Raw genomic sequence first — 24,096 nt, forward strand, 5'->3', positions numbered from 1 at the left:
ACCCCTCCCTTCACATAGCATACACACACCCATTCCAACATTCATCCACGCATGCATACATCCATTCACATGCACATCTGCACACAATTACATACATACACGCACACATGCATTCACACAACTCAACATACACGCACTCACACATCCATACATGCACACACACAACACACACCCGCATACACGCACGCACAGACATACACACACACATATGTGACATAAACACCCCCCTCCCCTGTCGGAGCACCCGACTTACCTGTAGTCAGGGGGTCCTCCGGCAGGAGACGGGACAGGGCGCTGCTGCCAGCAGCAACGTCCACCGGCAGAACACCGCCAGGCCGTATTATTCTCATAATACGGCTGGCGGCGGTCTACTGGTGTGGTGCTACTGCTAGCAGCAGCGCCAGCTTAGCGCCATCCGTCGGCATGGCCACAGCCAGATTTCCACCATCTTTCTGGCGGAAATCCGTCTGTGGTCATAATCCGGTGGACAGCTGGTAGCCGCAGCAACGGTCTTTTGGCAGCTGTCACAGCGGTGGTAGGTGGTTTTTACCGCCAAGGTCCTAATGAGTGCCTATATTTTTGACACAAAATTAGAAACTCAAGAATTTTTGCAATATGAACACATTGTCTGGTGACCAATATTAAATAATTATGTATACTGAAGGCTCAGTCCAATCCGCAGTGGGCACAAAACACCAATACTCCGCAGTTTGTACTGTCGTGAGCGGCTACATGAAAGATGGTGAATTCTATACACAACACACTTGCAAGCAGCTTAGGGAACTGCACTGCACTATTAGCAGAGATCAAGGCTCTGGTGATGACACTGGAACACACTGATCAGGAACAGTTAACATTAATCGTCTGTGATTCATATTATTGTGTCCAGCTTTACTGGCATCACATTAGGTTCAGAGATTCAAAAGCAAACACCATCAAACACAGACTCCTGTGCGGGAAAGTAGCGGATCTGAAGGAAACACTAACCAATGTCCATGTTGTACATACACTGGGACATCAGTGTATTGGAATACACGTTACTGGCAATACCTTGGCTGATGAAGCAGCCAAGTCAGCAATAGCTACAGCTTCTGTTGCTGGAATAACTCGTTTTAGGATGAAATTGGATGATGAAACACTGGCTGCTGCGGAAGCTTCAGCTGACGGCAAGCGCATGCCAAAGGCATATCCAGCCAAATATTCTTGCTGCATATCAAGCCTCAATACTACCGTACTAACAATACCAGGGGTGGGTGATCATGTGATCTGCAACAAAGATCAAAGACCATAGTTGATTAAAGCAGCGCATGAGGGAGTTGCTTCTGCCCATGCTGGTGTGGCGGCTAGAATTTCACTGTTATAAGCATGTTACTAGTGGCCAGGTCTATACAAACAGACTAAGCAGTATGTCCTTTGTTGCAACATCTGTCAGCAAATAAAAGGGTCAACCATCAAACGCCCACCGCAGACACACCTCTTAATGTCTTTACAATGTGTGTACTTGGACCATTGCGGTCCCCTAATACCTCATAGTACATACAAAGACATTTTAGTTGCCGTTGACTCATGCTCCAGATTTCTTTGGGTTTGGCCACAGCACTCAGCAGACTCTTGGACTGTTTTTAAAGATTTGCAAGTCTTTATCGGCACATATGGAGTCGCGGCTTTCCACTTGGGCCATGGCCCTGCTTTCGCCTCAGGAGCTTTCAGGGACGCCATGGCTTTGTTAGGGGTTCAACTGTATTATTCGTCTCCATTTCAACCCGAGGGAAATAGGGTCGTGGAGCAAAGAAACTGGGAATTAAGGCAATCCTTGACAGCCAGAGTGTTGGGCATGGGTCGTAGTTGGCTTAATCACCTCTATGGAGCCCAGAGAGCACTTAATAATCTGTCCAGAAGGTCCCTAGGGGGGGGGAGGACTCATATGAATGCCTGTTCGGAACACAAATGTATGTTCCAGATCTTGATGGTCCTGGCACGGAGGTGGCAGATACACCTTTTGACATAAATGAACATGTCACCGTCTTACAGGATTTACAACAGTTGCGTGATGAGAACGCATCTGCCAGTGCAGCTTCCTTGGGAATAAGGGATGCACCAATAACACCTACCAACTGGATTCCTAAAGTTGGGGATCTGGTGCGTGAAAAGATTGGAGTGAAAAAGGAGTTTGGTCCTTCTTATAGTGCACTGGTTCCAGTCCTGGGTATACACGGTACCAGAACTGACATTCTACCACCACTGCCTGGTTCTAAATAAAATCGCTTTGTCTCTATTAACAATGTCAAGCTACACCATATGGCCGATCCTGCACATCGGACCTGGAGGACTCCTGGGGTCCCTCTCACTACAGACCAGGATTTTCCTCTACAGGTCTTAAGCAGCAACACTGACACCTCTCCGAGCTTGGGCAGGGTGGAAAATGATCTTTCATTAGTTCCATTACTTCCTCTGTGACACGTAATATCAACAACGTGGAGGGATTCTAGTCAAATTTAACAAAACGGATGGTATACTCTACTATGAACCACAGAGGGAGACTTCTGCCAGCTCCCCCCTTCCATATACGGCTCCAGTTTTAACACAAACTGCTTCTGGATATTTTGCCAATGTCAATACCCCTTTCACCGACTCATCTACCTCTTCTGCAGCAAAACTGTCAAGAGCATGTAAGCTGATAATTTGGCTCAAAATGAACTATTTTATTCTTCCATGGACCTATCTGTGACTCTTATTAACTGTACTTGCCTTCCTTCTTTGGATTGGGTTTGTTGTTGTCTTTTTCTTACTAATACATGGTCATTATCTTCCTGAACGCTCTACAGTTGAACTGGTGGATGAGGTCCTCAAACCACACTTTTCTTCCCATAAGGTCCGCAGAGACTTGTCCCTAGTGAACATTTCAGCCATACTAATTCCTGATGGGATTGTTTGGGATAAAGTACCATTTGATATATATGACCCGACGAAGGTCATCCGAATTCCATATGTATTAAAACTGACCATGATTGATGTTGTAACACCTGGAGTTGTTTCTGATGATTGGGTTGTAAAAACAGTTGATTCTATGATGTCTAACTTGGCATATTTTACTGTATTTGAAAGTGAAGATGTTTATCAATCAAAGAAAACTATGGCGATATGTTCTGTTATAAGTATTATAGACATAATTTAATTCACAGAGCAAGTATCCCAAATACTATTTTTTATTATACACAATGGGAACACTGTCCCACTCTGCCACTAGGGAGTTTCAAAACATATTCTAAAAAGTTTGTATATTTTGCTGGGCACAATGTGAAAAATGCTGAGTCGTATTATTTTAAATTGCCAGAGATAGAAAGTCAACATATTTTATTAACTGATGCAAAATTGATTTATTCTGATTCCTTTGTTTCCCGGTTGGCTATAGAAGGCTATGAATATTGGTTGAATTCAATAGACTAGAAAAGTGTGTGGGGAACTAAAAATTGGCGAATAAAGGGAAAGGAAGCATTATTTAGAGCATGCCTGATACCTGTTCAAATAATATTTTTAAATGAAACAGTACAACAAACAAGTTGTTTAAGCTTGGCAGAAATTAAGGACTTGAATGCGCCCAGTATCCCTGCCCCTGTTAAATTCTACAAATGGCAAAACTACATTAATGAAACTGAAGATCAGCTAGATGAGTGGGTCAAAAATGGAACCTTTAACACATCACTTTTACGTCCTGGTGGGTGGTTATTGTGGCCGGTACACACAAATGGTTGTCGTGCGCGTTTTGCGAACTCCACGGGGTGTTTTAGAATGGAAAGGCCAGACCCTCGCTATGTGTCACCAGAGCATTTGGGTATAGTAACAACATACAGAATAGGAAAATTATGCCAGCAATGGTTAAAAAGTTCCTTACTAGATGCTGTTAAAGAACACCTCAGTCTCCTGTCTAATGTTACAGATTTACAGGATTTCCTGTTAGGCCCCAGAAGACAACATAGAAAGCGCTTGTTAATAGCAGTAAATAATGACATTTGGAAACTTTCCCAACAAGAAGCTGCTGCCCAGTTAAGGAAATAGATTAGGAAAACTTACAGAAAATATTAGCCGTTGTAGATAATGGGATTAACCCCTTGTCCAAACGTACATATATTTTAAACAACATTATTTCTTCTGCATAGACAAAGGGCAAAGTGACATGCCATCCTTACAACATGGACAGAGCCAGCTGAGGTCCATTATGCAGTTAGGTTGGACGCTACAAAAATTGAAAGCAGGTCACGTTCCCTGAAAACACGTAAACGCAAGGGACATATTCTCAACATTTAATTTAATGAGACAAGAACAAATAATGGCTAAGAAGGAAGCGACTAATGTCATGCTAAATATCAAAAAATTTGAAACGTTGCTTTTTAGGCTGAAATACCATCTGCTGAATGGTTAATACATGGGGTTATTAATCTGCCTATTTCAATATTTCAATTCACGTCCTGCTTGAAACACATTTCAGTAGGTAGATATAAAAGACTGGGAGATAGTTACAAACACGAGTAGTGGGAGCTCACCTTTTGTACAAGTGTTGCAGTGGCATGAAAGAAGTCTTTCTTAGCTGCAGTGAATGCAAAACTTCTGTGAGCCATTCGATGGTTTGTAAGCAGCTGTCCTTGCACAGAGCATGTAAAGATTCGTCAGTAAACTTAGCTTGCTATCTAAAGGGAGTTCCAGTCCTCTTGATTAGACCTGCATTACAGGGGCTCTCGAATGTAAGCTATGTGCTCCTTAACAGTGAGAGCTGTTGTGGCATGCGAGCCAGAATAGCTTATGTAGTTTCGGTCTCCCAAATTGTCAACTGTTGCGGGAATGTCCTTTTCCTCCTACACAGCAGACGAAAGTAGCAGATATTTGGCCTCATATTGCTACTTCAAATGTGAATTTTGACAAGCTGAACACACTCAAGGCTTTGTTGTTTAAAACAATGTGGCGCTTACATCTGCTCGCGAAACCTATGCGCTTCAAGTTCCAAGGTCATCTGCAGAAATACAGTCCCTTTTAAGTACAAACTTTCAGAGACACTTTGGTGAGCTCGTGGGATAAATATTTAAAGCATCAAGTACTACAGGTATTGCACATTTCTTTAAGGCTGTTGGTCCTGGTTTCATCCACACCTCTTCCTCTATATTTAGCATAATACCTTCAGCCATACACTCAATATTTTTGAGTATTTTTGGAGGATTTCCAATTACTTTGGCTATAATAGGTGGCATCTTCCAGCTGCTATTGTTTATATTCGCAATGGCTGTCCCTTCACAACAAGGAGGACTAAAAGCGCTTCCAACAGCACAACTGTGTTGTAACTGCATGATACAGTATTTCAGAGCAACACTCCTGGAAAAACTGGAGTGCGACTGGTCCCTGACATTCAGACCAGTTTTGGATTGTGTGCAGCCCATGTTTTAAAGCAGTTGGTGCCTTTTCGAATGTGCACTAAAAGTTTGTTTTTCTACCCAATGTTTACTTTCATTGGACGCTGATCTGTTGATGTTCAAAGGGCACATTAACAGACATGCGCGTTGAGAGTGCGTTTGCTATGGGAAACTGTTTATGAGTTGCTCTTTGTGGATCATGCAGCTCTTAACTCAACATTGGGCACAACACGGCATGCTGCTGCCTTAGCTCGAGCTCAGACTTTGGAAAATGAGTGCTCCTTGGTTTTCCTTAGCAATGATTTGGTCACCTTACCACCTGCCGAAGTGGAACATTTCCTGGCTTCAATTGTACCGGATGTAATTGGCGATTTAAAAAATGACACTGACTTTTAAATTTGGTTGTATTGGCGCCACTGCTGTTTTAAATTGCCCCTTTTTAATATTTCAAGCGCTCGTGTCTTTTAACTTGTCACTGTTGACATTCATGTATATATGTTTTCAAGGATAGCTTTTTATTTGCTTTTATGTTTTTTCGTTCATGTTTAAACCGGCAAGTGGAGGTCATTGTATAGCTATTTAAGCCATGTTTGAGACACGTTATTTTAGCAACTAGGCCTGCCGGTTGTGCACTTTGGCCCAGTTACAGTTTAGTCACCTTCATTTCATTTTTTTAGTACAGGTCCCTTTCACAGTGCTATTTTCTTTTCTTTATCTAGTTGCTTTTTTGCCTAGGAGAGCATTGCATTTCTAGCAAGACATTATTTTCACTATGTGCTTTCCTCACAGCTCAAGCTAGAAAGAGTTGCCAACAAAGTGGTACGCTGTGTCTCCAACATTCACAGAAACAAACACATCCTTACGTGGGGACATTTTCTCAGAAGATCAGCTGTTTTATTTAAAAAACACTTCTCTGTCCCATACATGTTAGAGGGAGATTCCAGCCAGATGACCATGACTGCATGCTGATTGTCTTTGCTACAACTGCTTGCTTATACTACCGGATCCCTGGCCTACATGGGGATGGTGTCTTTCTAGACAACAGGCTTCTTTGCTCAGGTATCGGGGATAATGTCTTCCCAGGGGGGAAAACCTGAAGGGTGGATTAGGGTTTATCACGCTGTGCTCTAACATAGCTTAAGTAGGAACCACATATATTACTCCTAGTGACAGTATGGTGGGACCTTTTCTGTGTTTCACTCTGCTTGTCACCATTTTGCTGCTAGCGTGATTTATCATCCTAGTTGTTGCAATTCATGCCCTTTTATCTAAGATGCAGCTAATTCAATAAACCTTATTGAATCATTCTGTGCCTCTATCTTTCCATATGTGAGACTAATGTAACTGAGAGAAAAGCATGAGATCTGATCAACCACTATTTCCCTGAGGAGTCATTTCTGTCATGCACCAGGTTGCCACAATCATCCCTGCTCTTGGGCAGAGATGAGGTGATGCTAGTTAGCCAGAAAACCGGATTAGGTCAATAGTTGTCACATGGACCCTCTGATGATCCTAACTGCTGGACCACACTACCACAAAGGTGAGCATTAGTATTATCTGCTTTAGCCTCTGTTAAGCCTCTCTGGAATACCTGGAATCTGTGCACGTTATATTTAATTTTGATATAGTATATACAGAGCCAGCTTCCCACAGTCTCTAATCTAGCAAGGAATTTATTCACCAACCTTTGGAAGATGGCAGGAGCATTCTTTAAACCTAAGGGCATAACAGTGAACTGATAAAGCCATTCAGCTGTGGAGAATGCTGCCTTTTCTTTTGCTCCTGGTGCCATGTGAATTTGCCAGTACCCTGCAGTTAAGTCAAAATAGAAGCTAAGGTGCACTTAATTTGTCTATCTGCTCTGGGTATGGGGTATGCACCTCTCTTGGTGACAACGTTGAGACCTCTGTAGTCCACACAAAACCTAATTTCTGTCTTTCTACCCTCGGGATGCGGCTTGGGGACTAAGACCACTGGGCTACCCCAGGGACTGTCAGAGGTTCAATAACCCCTAAGTCTAGTATCTTACTGACCTCAGCTTTGATACACTCCTTAACTTAGACTGCTGATAGATCTTGTATTTGACAGGCAAACTGTTTCCAGTGTCCACTTCATGGATACACCAGTGTGTCTGTCCAGGGGTTAAGAAAAAGAGCTCTGCATACTGCTGCAAAACTTGCCTGAGTCAGCTTGCTATTGGGCAGTGAGGGTGTTTGAGTAGACAACTCCATCTTTAGGGTTACAGGAGAGGAGGTCAGGGAGAGGTTCACACTCTGTTTGGTTACATCAGCCCTGTCACAGGAAAGTTTGAGGCAGTTCACATGTATCATCCTCTTGAGTGTCCTGCTAGTGCCCAGGTCTTCCAAGTAGGTGACCTCACTTTTCTTTTCAAAGATAGTGTAGGGACCACTCCATCTGTCCTGAAGTGACCTTGGAACCACAGGTTCCAGAACCCATACCTTCTGCCCTGGTTTGAACTCCACCAGTACAGCCTTTTGGTCATATGACTGCTTCTGCAGCTGTTGGCTGGCCTCAAGGTTTTTGAATGCTTTTTCTCCATGTACTCTGCCATCCTGGAACGTAGGCCTAGTACAGAGTCCACCACATCTTGCTTAGGTTCGTGAAGAGGTCTCTCCGGATCTTACTTCACAGCAGCAAGTGGTCCTCTAACAGGATGGCCAAACAGAATCTCTGTAGGGAAAAGGCAGGCATGGCAAAAGGACATCCAATCTCCTTTTGTGCTTTTCAGGGAGTCCCATGATCATACCTTTCAATGTCTTGTTGAACTTTTCAACAAGTCCATTGGTTTGTGGGCAATAATGTGCTGTGAACTTGTAGGTTTTGGTCTGGCCGAGATGCCAGGCTGGGAGGATGTCATGGGCTAAGGTCAGGATGGATTTCCTGAACTGCTGAGGCAATACCACTCTCCTAGTGGCACTGGGTTTGGGGTCTCTGGCCTCAGTGTACAAGAGTCCCTCCTCTCAATAGAACCTGTGGGAGCCGCTGACATCTCCCTTCTCCTGTGCAGCAGCTTGCTGTGGCAGGCCTTCAAGAGAAGGACAGGTCCTTTGTCCTTGGCACAACTGGTCCCTGGAGGTCCCCCCTGGGCCCAAGAGGTCAACCTGGTACAGTTCATGTTCCATGGGCTCAAGGTGTCTTGAGCTTTTTTTCTGTGAAAAAGCTGGTCCCTCAGTCTTCTTGCCCTTCCTCTTGGAAGAGTGGGTCATTATTCCAGGCTGCAACACTCCTTTTTCACCCTATGCTCGGAGTTGTGCTCTGGTTTTCACACCTCAGGGATTCCCAGCATGGCCGCATGGGCTTTAGTTCTACCTCTGCTGATGCTGAGGACTCCAGTTCATTCCCTAGCAGACATTCAACTGGAATTGCTGAAGAGACCACTACCTGTTTTAGGGCAGCAACCTCTCCCCATTCTAAGGACACCATACCTATGGGATGGACCTTAGTTACATTATCAGCATTGGTAACTGGATGTTTGTCCAGCCAAGTACTGTCCTGCGGAAACCAGTTTTTCTGTCACCATGGTGACACTGACACCTATATCCCTATGGGCTTCTACTCTAATCCCATTAATCAAGGGGTGCTCTCTGTATTTGTTCATGTTAGAGGAGGCCAGGCAGCAAGAGTTACAACATCTGTCTCACCCTCAGAGACAAAAATAGCTTCAGTGCGAACCCGGATTTGCTCTGGGTACATTGTGGATCACATGGAGACTAGCTATACCAGTGCTAGGTGGTTCTGTACTAGTGTGATTCTTTTTGGGACAGACCAAGTCTTCAGTTTGGTGTCCACTCTGTCTACAGTTCAAACACAAGCCTTTTTGGGATCAAAATGATTACTACTGTACCCATGAGAGGACTTTGAAGAGGTTTGGGGCCCACCCTCCTGAGCAGGTTTTTAGGGGCTTGTAGAAGGCTCTTCCATGTTATCCTTAGGTGTCTCACCACCCTTCCCCTTCCCTTGGGGAGGCTTAGTAACCCCTTTCTTTTGGTCACCCCCAGTGGAAGTCTTGGTCACCCTACTCTTGACCCAATGGTCTGCCTTCTTTCCCAATTCTTGGGGAGAAATTGGAACTAGGCCTACCAGATATTCATGCAACTTTTCATTAAAGCAGTTAAGTTGTGTTCTTTCATAAACACATTATAGAGCCCATCATAGTCATGCTCTTCACTTCAAGTTAACCATCTATTTACTGTTTTCACTGAGTAGTCTATGAAGTCGACCCAGGACTGGCTACAGGTTTTGTGAGCACCCTGAACCTAATTCTATACTCCTCAGTGGTGAGTCCTAAGCCCTCAACCAGGGTAGCCTTCGTGAGGTCACTGAGCATCGGCTCCAGTGAGTATGAACAGTCTATCCCTACAATTACCAGTGAACAGTTCACAAAACAGAGCTCCCCAGTGAGACCTTTTCACTTTTCTCATTCCACAGGCCCTCTCATAGGTTGTAAACCACTTGGTGATCTCATCATCAGTCTCGTACTTTGGGACAATCTCTTTGGGGATTTTAGGGCCACAAAATTGCTCTTTGATCCTAGTTATTAAGTTGCTGCCACTATTAATGGGCGCTCTCCCTCTCTATATCTAGGAGTCTATCTCCCAAAGCTGTTCTTTTTGGGCAAACTTGTTAAAAGGCTGTCTTCAGTAGATTCAGTAGAACCTGGCCAACCTGTGTGAGGTCTAGGTGCTGTGACTACTATTGTTGGGGACAGGGTCAGATAGGCCCTGTTCTCCCTAGTTAGGGTAGGCGGTGGGGAGTTATCCTCTTGCCCAACTTCCGCTTCTGAGGGGAGGTCATTCTCCTCAGAAGGATGTTCCTTTGAGTACTCTGCCAAGAGCTCCTGGAGCTGGACAATGGTAGGGTTGGAACCAGTTTTAATCTTTCTGCATCTATAGAGAGACCTCAGGACCCATCTTGAGATGGAGGTAAGGGGTCAGGATAAGCTCCACAACCATGCTCTCTGAGTTACTCATTATCTACTAAAGTTGGGGGTTTCTTTTAGGAACTAAAGGTACTTCTAGATACTTTACCCCTAGTTATGGCAACATTTTAAACTTTAAGAGAAATACTAAATGGACTTAACCAAGGTCCACGCATGAGTTTTAAAAATTTGGAAAAATTGTCAATTAAAAAATCAATTGAATCTAAAGGCAATTTTGAAACTTAGTTGTGTGATCAGATGTTGGCTGAGCAGTCCAGCAAGTGCAAAGTCGTAAATTCCATTGCTGATCCACCAAAGTAAGATGCTGGCTCTGTATATACTATGCCAAAGTGAGGCATAGTGTGCACAGAGACCAAGGGTTCCCCAGAGGCTTTACAGATGCTGAAGTAGATAATACTAATGCTCTCTTTTCTGGTAGTGTAGTTGAGTAGTTAGTTTTATCAGAGGGTAGTGCTAAGCATTTTCTGTACATACACAGCCAAGAAATGAGGCACAAAGTCAATGACTAACTCCAGTCCAGTGTTTTATGTATAAAAAATATACTATGTTACTTTATTTCTAGAACTAAAAACATCTTTGTTGCAGGTAAGTACAGTTTCAAGAATATATCACTTTCAAGTATCCAGTCCACTTTTGTTTGTAATTCACAGTTAAAACAGTTTTCAGGTAAGTGAAACTTTTCAATATTAAAAGTTGACTCAGTGCAATTTTCATTGAACGTAATGCAGTCCTGGGGGGAGGGAATTACATACACAGTTTACAGGTAAGTACTAGACTTAAGGTCCCAATCTTCATGGGTTAAGCTGTCCACGGGGCAAAGTTCAGGAAGACACTAAGGGTGCATCACCAGCAACATGGGGCCAGCTGGGTGCAGAGGTCAAAGTTGGTGTTGGGCGCCCAGTGAAAATCGAACAATTTGAAGGTAATTACCAGCGAATTCACAGCAGGGCGGGCCCTGGGAGGTTTAGATCAGCAAGGGGGCACAGGTGAGCACCAAACACACCCTCAACAGCACAGGGGAGGCAGGGTGCAAACAAAGTGTTTGTCACCCAATGTTTTCATTGGGGAACTCTAGGATCAAAAAGAGGTTGCAGACTTGGTCCGGGGGGTCAGCTGAAGAAGACCAACAGCTGGAGAGGTAAGTTGAGGCTCCTCTGGACATCGATTGATGGTCAGCTGGGTTCCCCAAGGCCAGGGGGCTGCGAGTGCAGGGGTACCTTTAGGCGTCGGGTATTTTCACTGGATCCGGTCGCGTCCAGAGGGTTGGGGGATGGGAGTCCTGTGGGTTCAGGCTGCAGGCATCATCATGGTGGCCAGAAGCAGTCAACCCAGGCTGGACTTGAGGTTGGAATCGCCTAGGGACTCTCTCTGGCCAGGTAGGCCACCTGAACTCAGGCTGTGGGTGTCGGGTGCTGAGTAGGCAGGACTCGCGGATCCAGAAGGCCCGGGAGTCCTTGTTGGAGGTTTCTTTGTGGACAGGGCCTCAGTCCTCGGCAGATCCAGAATTTATGGAAGACAAGCAGTCCTCTGAGGGTTTCTAGAGGTCACTGGTCCTGCAGGATGAGTCGTTTTCTTGTAGCAGGAGTCTTGAAGCTGCAGACAGGCTGGTAGGGCTGGGGCCAAGTCAGTAGTCGTCTGGAGTCTTCACTGCTGGTGCGGCTCTTCAGTTCTCCTTCTTCTTTAGGTCACCAGGAATCATAAGAGCAAAGGTCAGGGGTGCCCCTGAATACTAGACTTAGGGATGGTACAGGGGTCAGAGGGCAGTAGCCTATGGCCCAATCCCTTTGGGGAGAGGGACACATACCCAACCCTAATGGCTATCTCCCTTCAAAACAAGATGGAGGATTCTGCCAGAAGCGGTTCAGCTGGGGGGACACTCCTCGTGGTGTTTAATAATTTTCCCACTGGACCCGTCTGTAAAAAGCGGGGCTTGGTTCTGGGGGCGGCAATCTCCACTGGCTGGAGTGCCCTGAGACAGCATAACAAAAGGCAGGAGCCTTTGAGGTTCACCACCAAGTGTTGCTGTTCCTACAGGGGGGAGGTGTGAAGCTCCTCCACTCAGTGCACGCTTTGTCCACGACTCCTGAGAGCACAAACACTCTCACTCTATGGGGTCAGAAACTTGTCTGTGGTGGCAAGATGGCATCGACCGATCAAGCACACACTAGAGAGTTGAGTAAATTTCAGAGGGCATCCCGAAGATGCCCTCTAGGTTTATTTTACACTAAATCCAACACTGGCATCAGTATGGGTTTATTGAGCTGAAGCGTTTGATAACAAACTTCCCAGTCTTCAGTAAGCCATCATGGGAGCTGTGGAGTTCACAATGACAAACTCCCAGCCCATGTATTCAATATAGCCACACTGCACTTAGGGTCACATGTACGTATATTTGGAATTGCGACTCCGTAATTGCGATTCAATGCGATTGGCAATTAGGGAATCACAATTCCAAATGTAAGAAGTTCCACTGAGTTTCTTTTGTGATTTCCAGTGGGTCGCAAATAGACCTGCCTCATTAATATTAATGAGGTAGGTCGCAATTTGCGACCCACTGGGAATCACAGGGATGATGGCCTGCTGGTGTCAGCAGACAACCATGTCTGTGGTTGCTTTTAAATAAAGGAAAACAGGCTGCATTTAAAATAAAAACAAATGAAACATTTCAATTTCATTTTTGAAGAGCAGGCAGTAGTCCGTGGGACCACTGCCTGCTCTTAAAAAACATTTCTGCATGCATTCACAAAAGGGAAGGGGTCCTTTGGGACCCCTTCCCCCTTTGCGAATGGGTTAGCACCAATTTGAAATTGGTGCTAACTGTGATTGATTTGCGACTGCATTCATGGTCACAAAACAATCATACATACCATTTAGATTCAGCATTAGGAAGGGACGCTCTGGACACGCCCCTTCTAAATACCCAATCGGAAAACCCAAATTGCGATTCAATAACAAGTTACTGAATCGCAGTTTGGGCTTTGTACATCCCAAAAAGCATTTTTCTAGTCACAAACGGGCCGATTTTGCGAATCAGCCTGTGTGTGACTAGAAAAAATGCTTTGTACATCTGGCCCTTACAATGTCTAAGAATGGACTTAGACACTGTAGGGGCATATTGCTCATGCAGCTAAGTCCTCACCTGTGGTATAGTACTCCCTGCGTTAGGGCTGTAAGGCCTGCTAGAGGGGCGACTTAACTATGCCACAGGCAGTGGTTTGTGGGCATGGCATCCAGGGAGGGATGCCATGTCAACTTTGCCTTTTACTCCCCACCAACACACACAATCTGCAATGACAGTGTACATGCTGCAGCTCTTAGGGACCCTCTGTGGTCACAGGGCCCTTGGTACCATTGGTGCCTTTTACAAGGGACTTAACTGTGTGCCAGAGGTGTGCCAATTGTGGAAGCAATGGTACAGTTTAGGGAAAGAACACAGGATCCCAGGACGCACTCAGGCAAGTTGATATCAGGCACAAAGTGGGTTGGGGTGACCATGGGGCACTTTCCTACATCATCATCACCAGGTTCGCTCTGATCACAGTCCAACCCTAAGACTTGTTGGAGTACTGGAGGGTGGGCCCTAGGCAAAGGCATTTTCTTGTCTGAGTCAAAAAGAATGTGGGCTGGGTGCATAGGAGCTGAACTTACACAGTGCTTCCTTCGAGGTCGGGATAGATTGAGCTTCGAGTCAGAACTATGCGCTCAATGTCTTCCCTCCAGAGGCACTGACGTGTAAGGGACTGGCATGGATCATGGTGCAGGGCTTGGAATCAGCTTCAGAGTCAGAATAGAACCAGCAGAAGATCTAGAAAGCATAGATAGAATCCCAGGGCCAGACTGGAGAACCAAAAGCGGCCCTGGTAAAAATGTTCAAAAGAATTTCACTCCCTTCTTCCCCTCACACAATTTCTCTCTCTGCAATTAACTTTGGAGTGCTGAGGAGAGTGACAGAGGCACCAGGAGCCGCCCAGTGCTTTCAAAACCAGCCCTCAATGTCTCCAGCCAAACGGGGAAATGTTCAATAGAATGAAAACCCTGTCTGGCCCTTACATAGCAGAGACTGGTTCTTCTAGTAGTAACTTGGCTAGAGGTCTTCGTGGATCCGTGGGACCCGAAGGCTCACCAGAGGGAACAAGAAAGGTGTCAAAGATGCCAAATGTGGCATCCTTAAACACCTCATTTTGATGTGGCATCGACAAAAGGTCCTAGAAACATCAAGTGCATTGGAATCAGATGCGGAATTCGTTTTTCAGGGGCCACTGTGAGCGAGACCGCTGGGCACCCTGGTGTCCTTGGAACTTCTGAAAAGGGGAGAGGCGAGGCTGGGATGAGGCCCACTTGGACTTTGTGTGTTTCTTCCTTGATTTGGACTTACTCAAAGACCTGGAGAGTGATGAGGACCTGTCACGGGACCGGCCCTCAAATAGGGAAGTGGTCTGAGTCCTTGACTACGAGCAGGAGATTCAAAGTTTGGTGACATACAGCTTGGCGTTTCAGTCCTGGATCATCTTTGGATTAAACAGGACACACTGCTAGCATGACTTCAGAGTCGTGGCCCGAACCTAGACACCAGAGGCACATCTCATATGGATCCATCGCAGACATTTGTATGCAACAATCCCAACAAGGTTAAAGCTTGCAGTTTTAACTGGTGACATTTCCCTTTCAACACTGTAGAAAGGATGCTTTGAGGAAAAAAAGCTTGTGAACTGATGAAGAAAAGAGGAGTTAGCTTTGGATCAACATCTCAAGGCATATAAAGAAAGGAACTCATGTCAGCACACAGGTGTGGCACTTGTATGTGGCTCCAGAGACACTTCTGTGGTGGAACAGAATTGACACAGCGCCGTATGAAACTACCTGTTGGCGCACAGAAACAATGCTGAGAAAAATCTCTGGATCCAGTCTGGCGCCTAGGGAGATTTACAAGGTGAGGAATCTGCTGTTAAAAGTATTAATTAGAACACCCTATTGGGTCCACAGAGTGCACTGATACACAATCACATTCAATTGGAGTTCAAGAAAGCCACTGATTAATTAAGTCGGTGAATGACGGCTGCCTGCACTTTTCACTGTGCAACCCACCAATCGTGGTGTAAAGAGAACCAAACGGCCAGCCCTACTGTCAAGGCAACTGTGTCGCCAAAGGACGATATCTGAACATCTTTTGAGACAATACGAACCTTCGTCACAGGAAGCAGTATCCAGGCTACAAAGGCACTTGGCACCAATATGGAAAAAACTTTTGGGAATAAGAGGCAGCATTCAGAATAAACGGCTGGGGGATGAGAGGTATTAGTAGTATGAAGGGCAATATTCTGAAACGTGTAGTACATTCCTGAATTCTTTCAGATCTGTCGAAACATTAAGATCTCTGCGTGTAGTATATAAAAGCTTGAGAAAATCTGACAGCAGGTGTGAGTTAAACTGTGAGAACGTCTTACCTGCAAATTTCATGCACGCATAGAAAGACATGGCTTTGAGAGCTTAGTGCCTGCTACGGGGATATAGGATAACCTGCAGCACAGACCGGTTCTAAGAAATCAATAGAATCATTTTAGGGGTGGGGGTGAGGTAATTCACCTGCTGCATATATGTCTATACGACACCAAGTATATTATGATTGTGATGTAATGAATATGATATACCCTGAACATAAGTTCAAGAACCCGTATAGCGATTTAAATCAATTATTTTTATGTCAAAAGGGGAACCTCATACCTGAGGTGCTGTACACGGTATGGTTGTGTTTGTGTGATTGGGGGGAAGGCTAAAGCACACTGTACAACTAGTAGTTGCACTACCAGAGTGTAAGAGCTATTTGACGATATTACAGGATTTTTTTTTTAATCAATTACAAAAAAGGATTACAGCCCAGTTCTACAGATTCCAAGATCTAAATTAGCACATTTGAACACCGGAAAAAGAACCCCTTGCCTTATGTCCATCCACGTGTAGGTCCGAAGACGAACCAGAAGCCTTGCTTCAATTTGTAAAACACAACTCGTTTTAATTATTTTTCCATCTGTAAAGGAGATTGGTGAAATTATTGGCTGCTGCATACAATTTTTATTCAGCCAAAAGAAACAGAACACTTTGGTCTTCAAAGCATTTAAAGAGGATCATAGGTTTGCTCTGCGGAGGAATTAAAGCTGTGCCTTTCATGTATCTGCAGACACCGTTCAGCCACTTAATGAGATGAAACGCCTTTGAACGCCGCAGAGGAATACTACCAAAGGTTTTCTTCATGCACTATTTTCTGGACTTAGACTTGAAAAAAACCTTGAGAAATCACTGCAAAAAGTCAATTGAGTACAATAGCACATATCTAAATCACATTTTATTTGTGAGGAAGGAATGCAACTAATTCTAGATGAGATCAAAAAGAGAAAATTATGGCAGGTTCTTTGTATTCCCTTCAACGACCTGCAAATGCTCGAATATAATGAAAGCTAAAAACTGTCACATCAGTCGTTTTATTAATAATGTTTCCTACACTGAACTCCCAAGCCTTCAAACATAACCGGTGCACAAGACGCCAAGATGTTATGAGAAATTACTTTGGAGAAGGATCGATACTTACTTGCAGGATTCTCTGTAAAATCGAAGGCAGACTGATAAATGTTGCCATACTGTTCAGCACCAGCATTGTCAAACATTTCAGAGCTAAATAAAAAAGGTATAGATTAGTCAGTGTCTGCATGTGTCTGACACACACAGATGGCAGAAATTCACACGTCTACAAAAAAATGTGCACACGTATGAAAGGCAACACAAAGGGTGAATAAAGTGAGGGAATGTGTCCTTAAAGCTAACTTGCACATACTTGTGCCAAAAACAGCTGCATATAACACTGCATTTCCTTCCTATCAGCATTCTGAGACATGCAGATTCACTAAACAAGGTTACATTTGGCAATGCTCTTTCTGTCGGGTATTCTTTTTAACCGCAAATCCCTCAACTTGGATAACTACCCAGACGCCAGACTGATTCTTGAAACTTTTCTTCAGCAGTGCTCTAGCATGGCTGTAGTGACGCCGCTGACACGAAGCTGAGTAGTATAACAAGTATTTATTGTAAGTACACCAACACCTGTATCTTCCACCCTGGTCTCCGCCAACTGCCACCCTCACATTCCATTTCCTACATTCTTTTACCTAAGCATTCTACAAGAACGGTACAGTACTAACATTCTCAATTACACAACACATCTTCCCCCTTTATATAACAAAACAGGAATAATAATAAACAACCAAAATAAAAAATAAAATAAAAATATAGATTCACACGAGTGATGGTCATTCTAATTTACAACGTAATCTCTTAAATAAACTGGTTTCTTGACAATTTTACTTTTATAAGTTTCGTTCCTCACAACTTGCTCTGAACTGTCATTGTTAACGCTGACATCTTCATATGCAGAATTTCCTTCTTCTGTTCCATTGGCATCATCATTGCCGGTGGAAAAGTCATCACTCACTGTATCCAGCCAAAAATATTTTTTTGTAGATTCTGTAGAAATGTTTCCATCCATAACAGTAGATTCTTGACTAAACTTTGCAAAGCGGCTCATATGCCAAACTCGCCCATCACTCAATTTGGCCGATTTTTGTAAATCTCCAGAACTGTTTTTGGTTCAGACAATTTGTTATCTCCTTTTTTTTACTTTGCCTGGTAATTTAACACAAACTACATCACCCTTCTTTAAGTTTATTTCTTTAGCATCCCTCTTCAGATCCATGTAGCTTTCATAATGTTCTTGAGCTTTTTTAATATTTTTTTTAAATCTCAGAAAGAGACCATTCCTTCATCCTAGAATTACCTAACCAACCCTGATTATCCTTCATGAAGGGAATTCTTCATCTCATGACAGTAAATGGGCTGTAGCCCGTCAAAGTCGGGGTGGTTCTATACATCTAAATCATTTTTTTATACAGGTTTTCCAGTCAACATTTTTATATCTAGACAATTGCAAAGAGTATTTTAAGAGCCAATTAAATCTCTCCACTTCACCGTTCCCACTTGGATGATAAACTGACACCAACTTGTGTTCAATACCACTCCTATTCCGAAATTCTTTAATTTCCTCGCTTTTAAATTGAACACCATTGTCAGTAATGATTTTCCTTGGTAACCGTTCCCTCTGAAAAAGTTCATCCAAGAACATCAAAATGTTCCTTGAATTAGCTTTGGTTACAAATTTAATTTCTGGCCATTTTGAAAAGTAATCGACCACCACTATAATGTGCCATTCCATGTTCTCCTCAACAATTGCCCCCATCATGTCAATACCAATAACTTCAAGCCATTTCAGGAGACGGAACAGGATGCAAAGTTGGCTTTAAGGTTACCAGGGATTTGTCTGCATTCACACATAAATCACAATTCCTAACAATTCTCTCAATATTAACATCCATACCTGGCCACCAGTAATTTTCTTTAATTCTCAGCTTAGTTTTGACAATGCCCAAATGCCCCTCATGATTAATCTTGATGATAGAATCCCTCAATTTTTCAGGTGGTACGAACCTATCACCCCTCATAACCTTGTTATGGATACAGATAACTCATCACGCAACTCAAAAAAAACCTCTAGCTCAGCTTCAATATTCTTTTTTCCTGGCCAACCACTTTGAATATACTTCTTTAATTTGGATAATATTTGATCATTTGAACATGTTTCATCCCAAACCTTACAACTAATAGCACTCCATTCAGTAGTGCCGGACCATGCAACATTAATACTTTCCACCTCATCCACAGATTCTTGGAGGGGTAAGGGCAATCTACTTAAACAATCCACCACTTTGTTCTTTACACCTGGAACATATACTAACTTATATTTGAAGTCCAAAAGTCTTATTGACATCCTAGCTATTCTTGACGTAGCTTTAAGAAGTCCCTCAGTGGTTAACACCTTCATTAAGGGTTTATGATAACATCTAACCTCAACGTCAAAACCCCACACAAAATTACTGAAGTGCTGTAAGCCCCAAACAACAGCAAGAGCTTCCCTCTCTATAACTGAGTACCTTTCTTCTGTGGGAGACAATGCTGTGGAGGCAAACGCTATAGTTACCTCTTCACCATTGACGCCTTTCTGACTTAGCACAGCACCAATACCTTTATTACTCGCATCAGTGGTAAGAATGGAAGCGAGTTTAGGATCAAAACCAGACAATGTTTTTCCCCAAACAGATTTCCCGTTTTATACTGTCAAAATCTTCCTGCATAGTGTCTGTCCATACATATTTACATTTTTCCTTTAATGGTTGTCTTAAACCAAAAGCTTTTTCTGAAAAACTCTTAACAAATCTTGCATAAAATTCTGCTAAGCAAAGGAATGATCTTAATTCATCCTTGTTACTAGGTGCCTGTGCATCTTTAATTGCGGACAGCAATTCTCTTTTTGGTTTAATTCCACTTGCCGTGATCTCATGTCCAGAGTAGTTCAATTGCTGTACACCAAATTTACATTTGGAGAGTTCAGCTGCTAAGCCCTTATTCCTCAAAATACCAAGTACACTATCTACTCTAATATCATGTTGCTTCTTGTTCTTCCCCATAATTAAAATGTCACCCTGAATAAAAAACACCTTCAACATCTTTGAAAAGTTTGTGCATAAGTTTCTGAAAAACTGCTGCAGCAGAGGCCAGCCCAAATGGCATGCGGGCATATCGATAACAACCCCGAGGAGTCATGAAAGCAGTTAGGTTTTTACTATCCTCATGTAATCTGAGTTGGTGAAAAGCCGATGACAAGTCAATGGAGGTGAACCATTCCATGTCCTTTGTCAAGGCAAGCATTTCACTTATACTTGGCAACGGAAATCTCTCCACCACAATGCTGTTATTTAGCTCCCTCAAGTCGATGCAATAAACAAATCTTCCCATTGGCCTTACATACTGCCACCAATGGAGAAATCCATTCAGATGCATACATTTCTTCAATTATACCTTTCCTTAAGAGAGACTCTAATTCTTTATTAACCTCCTCTCTTATCACCCAAGGTATGTTACGCGATTTGTGAATCTTCGGTATAGCATTTTCCTTTAATAACATTTTATTGTAAAATCCTTAAGTGCGCCAATTTTTTCTGAAAACACCTCTGGAAATTTATTTTTTAATGTGGCCCCATAATCTCTGTTGTCACTTACTACCTTAACTTGTTCTGTGCTGTTGGGGTCCAACACAATGTTCAAAGCTCTTTGATCCAACCAACCCAAAACTGCAGGCCCTTCTTCAGCAATGTACAATTTACCCATTGTTTTTCTGACCTTAAACTCGAACACAACTCCTCTAAACCCAATCAATGGTATAGATTTGCCTGTGAAACTCTCAGGGGAAACATCCGGAGGAAACAAGGGGGAACATTTTTTAATTTTTTCTCTCACAAATTTCTATTAATTATCGTGAATGGGGAACCAGAGTCAGCCACAATTAATACTTGCACCCCAGCCAAAAAAGAATCTCACACACAGGTTTATTCCTGGATTGTACACTCAAGTGTGAAATGCAAGAACTTTCCTTAAGATATATCTCCTCAAAAAGGAATTATTGGCACTGTTGATACCACAAACACATTCATGTTCTTTTGTGTCTTGACTAGAATCAGAATTACATTCTGAATCAGATTTATTGATAACAGCTACAACTTTTTTACCTCTTCTGCACACTTTGGCAAAATGCCCTTTAATGCCGCAATTAGCACACATTTGGTCACGTGCAGGGCATTTTTTTAGAGCGCTAAATGCTCCTTACTCCCACACCGATTACACTTTTTATCAGTTTTTCTTTTTTCAGTTTGCTTTTCTTGTTTATCCTCTCTATTTTTCTTATATTTAACTTTGCTGACAACATCATTCTGTGTTTCTTTTTTGTCAAGTGAAATAGCCCCAGCACATTTATTAGAAATTTCTGCTTTTTTAACTAAAGCCACAACCTCTTCCAATGGCGACTCACCATGTACCCACAATCTCTCTTGGATATGAGAATTGTTTACATGCATAATAATCTGATTCCTGATCAACTCATTATGTAACACACCAAACCTTGCAACTAGTAGCACTCCATTCAGTAGTGCCGGACCATGCAACATTAATACTTTCCACCTCATCCACAGATTCTTGGAGGGGTAAGGGCAATCTACTTAAACACAGATAACACACCAAACCTACAAGTAATCGCAAGTTTTTTGAGCTCAGGGACATATTCTTCTATAGATTCTTCTTTTTCTTGTTTTCTGCAAAAAAAATTAAATCTATCACTAGCAATACAAACAGTAGTAGAATAATATCTGTCTAAGTCTTCCAGGGCATGTGCAAAAACGTTAGAGTTGAATCTTGTTGAATCTTTTTTTCTAGTGAGTTATACACTTTAAGACCTTTAGGTCCGAGACAGTGTAGCAAAATCTTCTTTTTCTTAGCCAGAGTTAAGTCTTGTTCATCAATTGTGTCCAATTAAGAAAATATTCCTTCCACTCTTGCCATTTTACTTGTTGATCACCAGTAGAGCTCAAAAACGGTTGTGGAGGAGTGAGAGTAAAAGTTTGGACAGCACACATTTTGTTCTGAAAATAATTAACACTCCAAAAAAAAAAGAAAAAAAATGAAAAAAAAATAGTGCTGAAATCTAAAGAGATCTAAAAACAAACTGTAATACTTCCAAGATGGCTGCCAAAAGGATTCCAAGTGTCCAAAAAGGGTTACCTCACCACTGTCTCATACATACATACTTCTAAGATGGCCACCAATAAAGATTTACAGTTCACACAATAGCGTTCCTACAGGAAGTTGTCACCGTGCCTCTACACGCCAGACGTTTAGAGAGACTAAACACGCGCAGACGGTGAATATGGTGTGCATCAAAGGTATACACCATCAGTGTAAGGATCACAGCTCCCACACGAGGTACAAATGCGCGCAGTTGCGTTAAAGCTGTACTGCTGTACTCTGTTCCAAAAAAAAAACAGCACGTTCCGAATTCCTCACGCATGATGCGGCACAGGCGCGAGTGAAGAAGTCCGTTATGATGCCTCGCGCACAGTGCCAGAAGCGCGTGTGGAGCCTTACATTATGGTGGCACGCGCAACTCTTCCAGTTACGCTGCTGTTTCGTCCACGGCTATTAAATCCGCCAAACTCCGTTTTAAAGGCAGTGGGGTGCAGAGATCGCTCTGTAAGATTGTCTTAAGAGACAATTGAAGCTTCAAGGGCGGGGGAGGTGTTGGCGCTTCGTGTACTCACTCCGTACAAGAGATTCTCATTAGTAAGACGTGTAGGGGTTCCAGTGTGGATCATAGATGAACTCTTGTTGCCAAAATTCTTGTAGTGACACCGCTGGCACGATGTTGAGTAGTATAACAAGTATTTATTGTAAGTCTTCACCAATACGCCAACACCTGTATCTTCCACCCTGGTCTCTGCCAACTTCCACCCTCACATTCAATTTCCTACATTCTTTTACCTAAGTTTGTGTACTTGGAAAAAAGGTTCCTCAAGAGTGAACGCTTGTATCCCACTAACTCTTCTTAAAGAGGTAATAGCTACAAGAAAGGCGACTTTCCATGTTAGAAATTGTATTTGACAAGAGTGCATGGGTTTAAAAGGTGGTCCCATGAGTCTGGTAAGTACTATATTTAAAATTCCACGATGGAACAGGTGATGTTGTAGGTGGAATAATGCGTCTTACTCCTTCCATGAAAGCTTTAATCACAGGAACTCTGAATACAAAAGTGTGCTGAATATTCTGTAAGTATGCAGATATTGCAGTTAGGTGTATTTTGATGGATGAAAAAGCCAAATTTGATTTTATGCAAATAAAGTAAAGTAAATAGCAAACAATATGTTTTATAAATGCTGTAAGTGGATCGATGTTTTTAGATTGGCAATAGAAAACAAATATTTTCCACTTGTTTGCATAGCATTGGCTACTAGTAGGTTTATTTGCTTGTTTAATTACTTCCATACATTCTGGTGGAAGCTTTAGATAACCAAATTCTGAGGTTTGGATGCCTGATTTGACTTTTGTTCTGTGTTAACAGATCTGGTCTGTTTGGGAGTTTGGAATGTGGTACTACAGGCAGATTTAGTAGTGTTGTGTACCAATGCTGGCGTGCCCATGTTGGTGGTATGAGTATCATGGTGAGTGACGTTTGACGTAGTTTGCTGACCAGAAAGGGAAGGAGTGGGAGAGGGGGAAAAGCGTAAGCAAATATCCCTGCCCAATTGATCCACAGAGCATTGCCCTTGGATAGGGGATGTGGGTGTCTGGATGCGGAATTTGGGCATTTTGCGTTTTCGCTTGTTGCGAATAGATCTATGTCTGGTGTTCCCCACTTTTGAAAGTACTTGGGAGTGAATCTCCCATTCGTGTGTTTGTTGGTGATTTCTGCTTAGAAAATCTGCCAGCTGATTGTCTATTCCTGGAATATATTGTTCTAGTAAATGAATTTGATTGTGAATTGCCCATTTCCAAATTGTTTGGGCTAGAAGGGAGAGTTGAGATGAATGTGTCCCGCCCTGTTTGTTGAGGTAATACATGGTTGTCATGTTGTCTGTTCTTATGAGAACATGTTGAAACGTTTTTAGGGCAAGAAACACAGCTAATAATTCTAAGTGGTTTATGTGTAGCTGTTTCTGTTTGACATCCCATTGCCCTTGAATGGTCTGATTGTTGAGGTGAGCTCCCCAACCGATCATTGCTGTGTCTGTTGTGATTATGGTCGAAGAGGCAGGG

At 43.0% G+C, this 24,096-nt stretch overlaps 1 protein-coding gene across 3 annotated transcripts in view; it reads right to left on the reverse strand.

The window, feature by feature from the left end:
* VPS8 (VPS8 subunit of CORVET complex) overlaps positions 1 to 24,096 on the reverse strand; it is a 1,496,959-nt gene that overhangs the window by 307,132 nt on the left and 1,165,731 nt on the right. For all 3 annotated transcript variants that reach the window (XM_069225817.1, XM_069225815.1, XM_069225816.1), the window contains exon 40: positions 16,943 to 17,025. In XM_069225817.1, the coding sequence (XP_069081918.1) occupies positions 16,943 to 17,025 (83 nt within the window). The remainder of the gene's footprint in view (positions 1 to 16,942; positions 17,026 to 24,096) is intronic.

This window comes from Pleurodeles waltl, chromosome 3_1, assembly GCF_031143425.1.
Source record: "Pleurodeles waltl isolate 20211129_DDA chromosome 3_1, aPleWal1.hap1.20221129, whole genome shotgun sequence".
NCBI lineage: Eukaryota > Metazoa > Chordata > Amphibia > Caudata > Salamandridae > Pleurodeles > Pleurodeles waltl.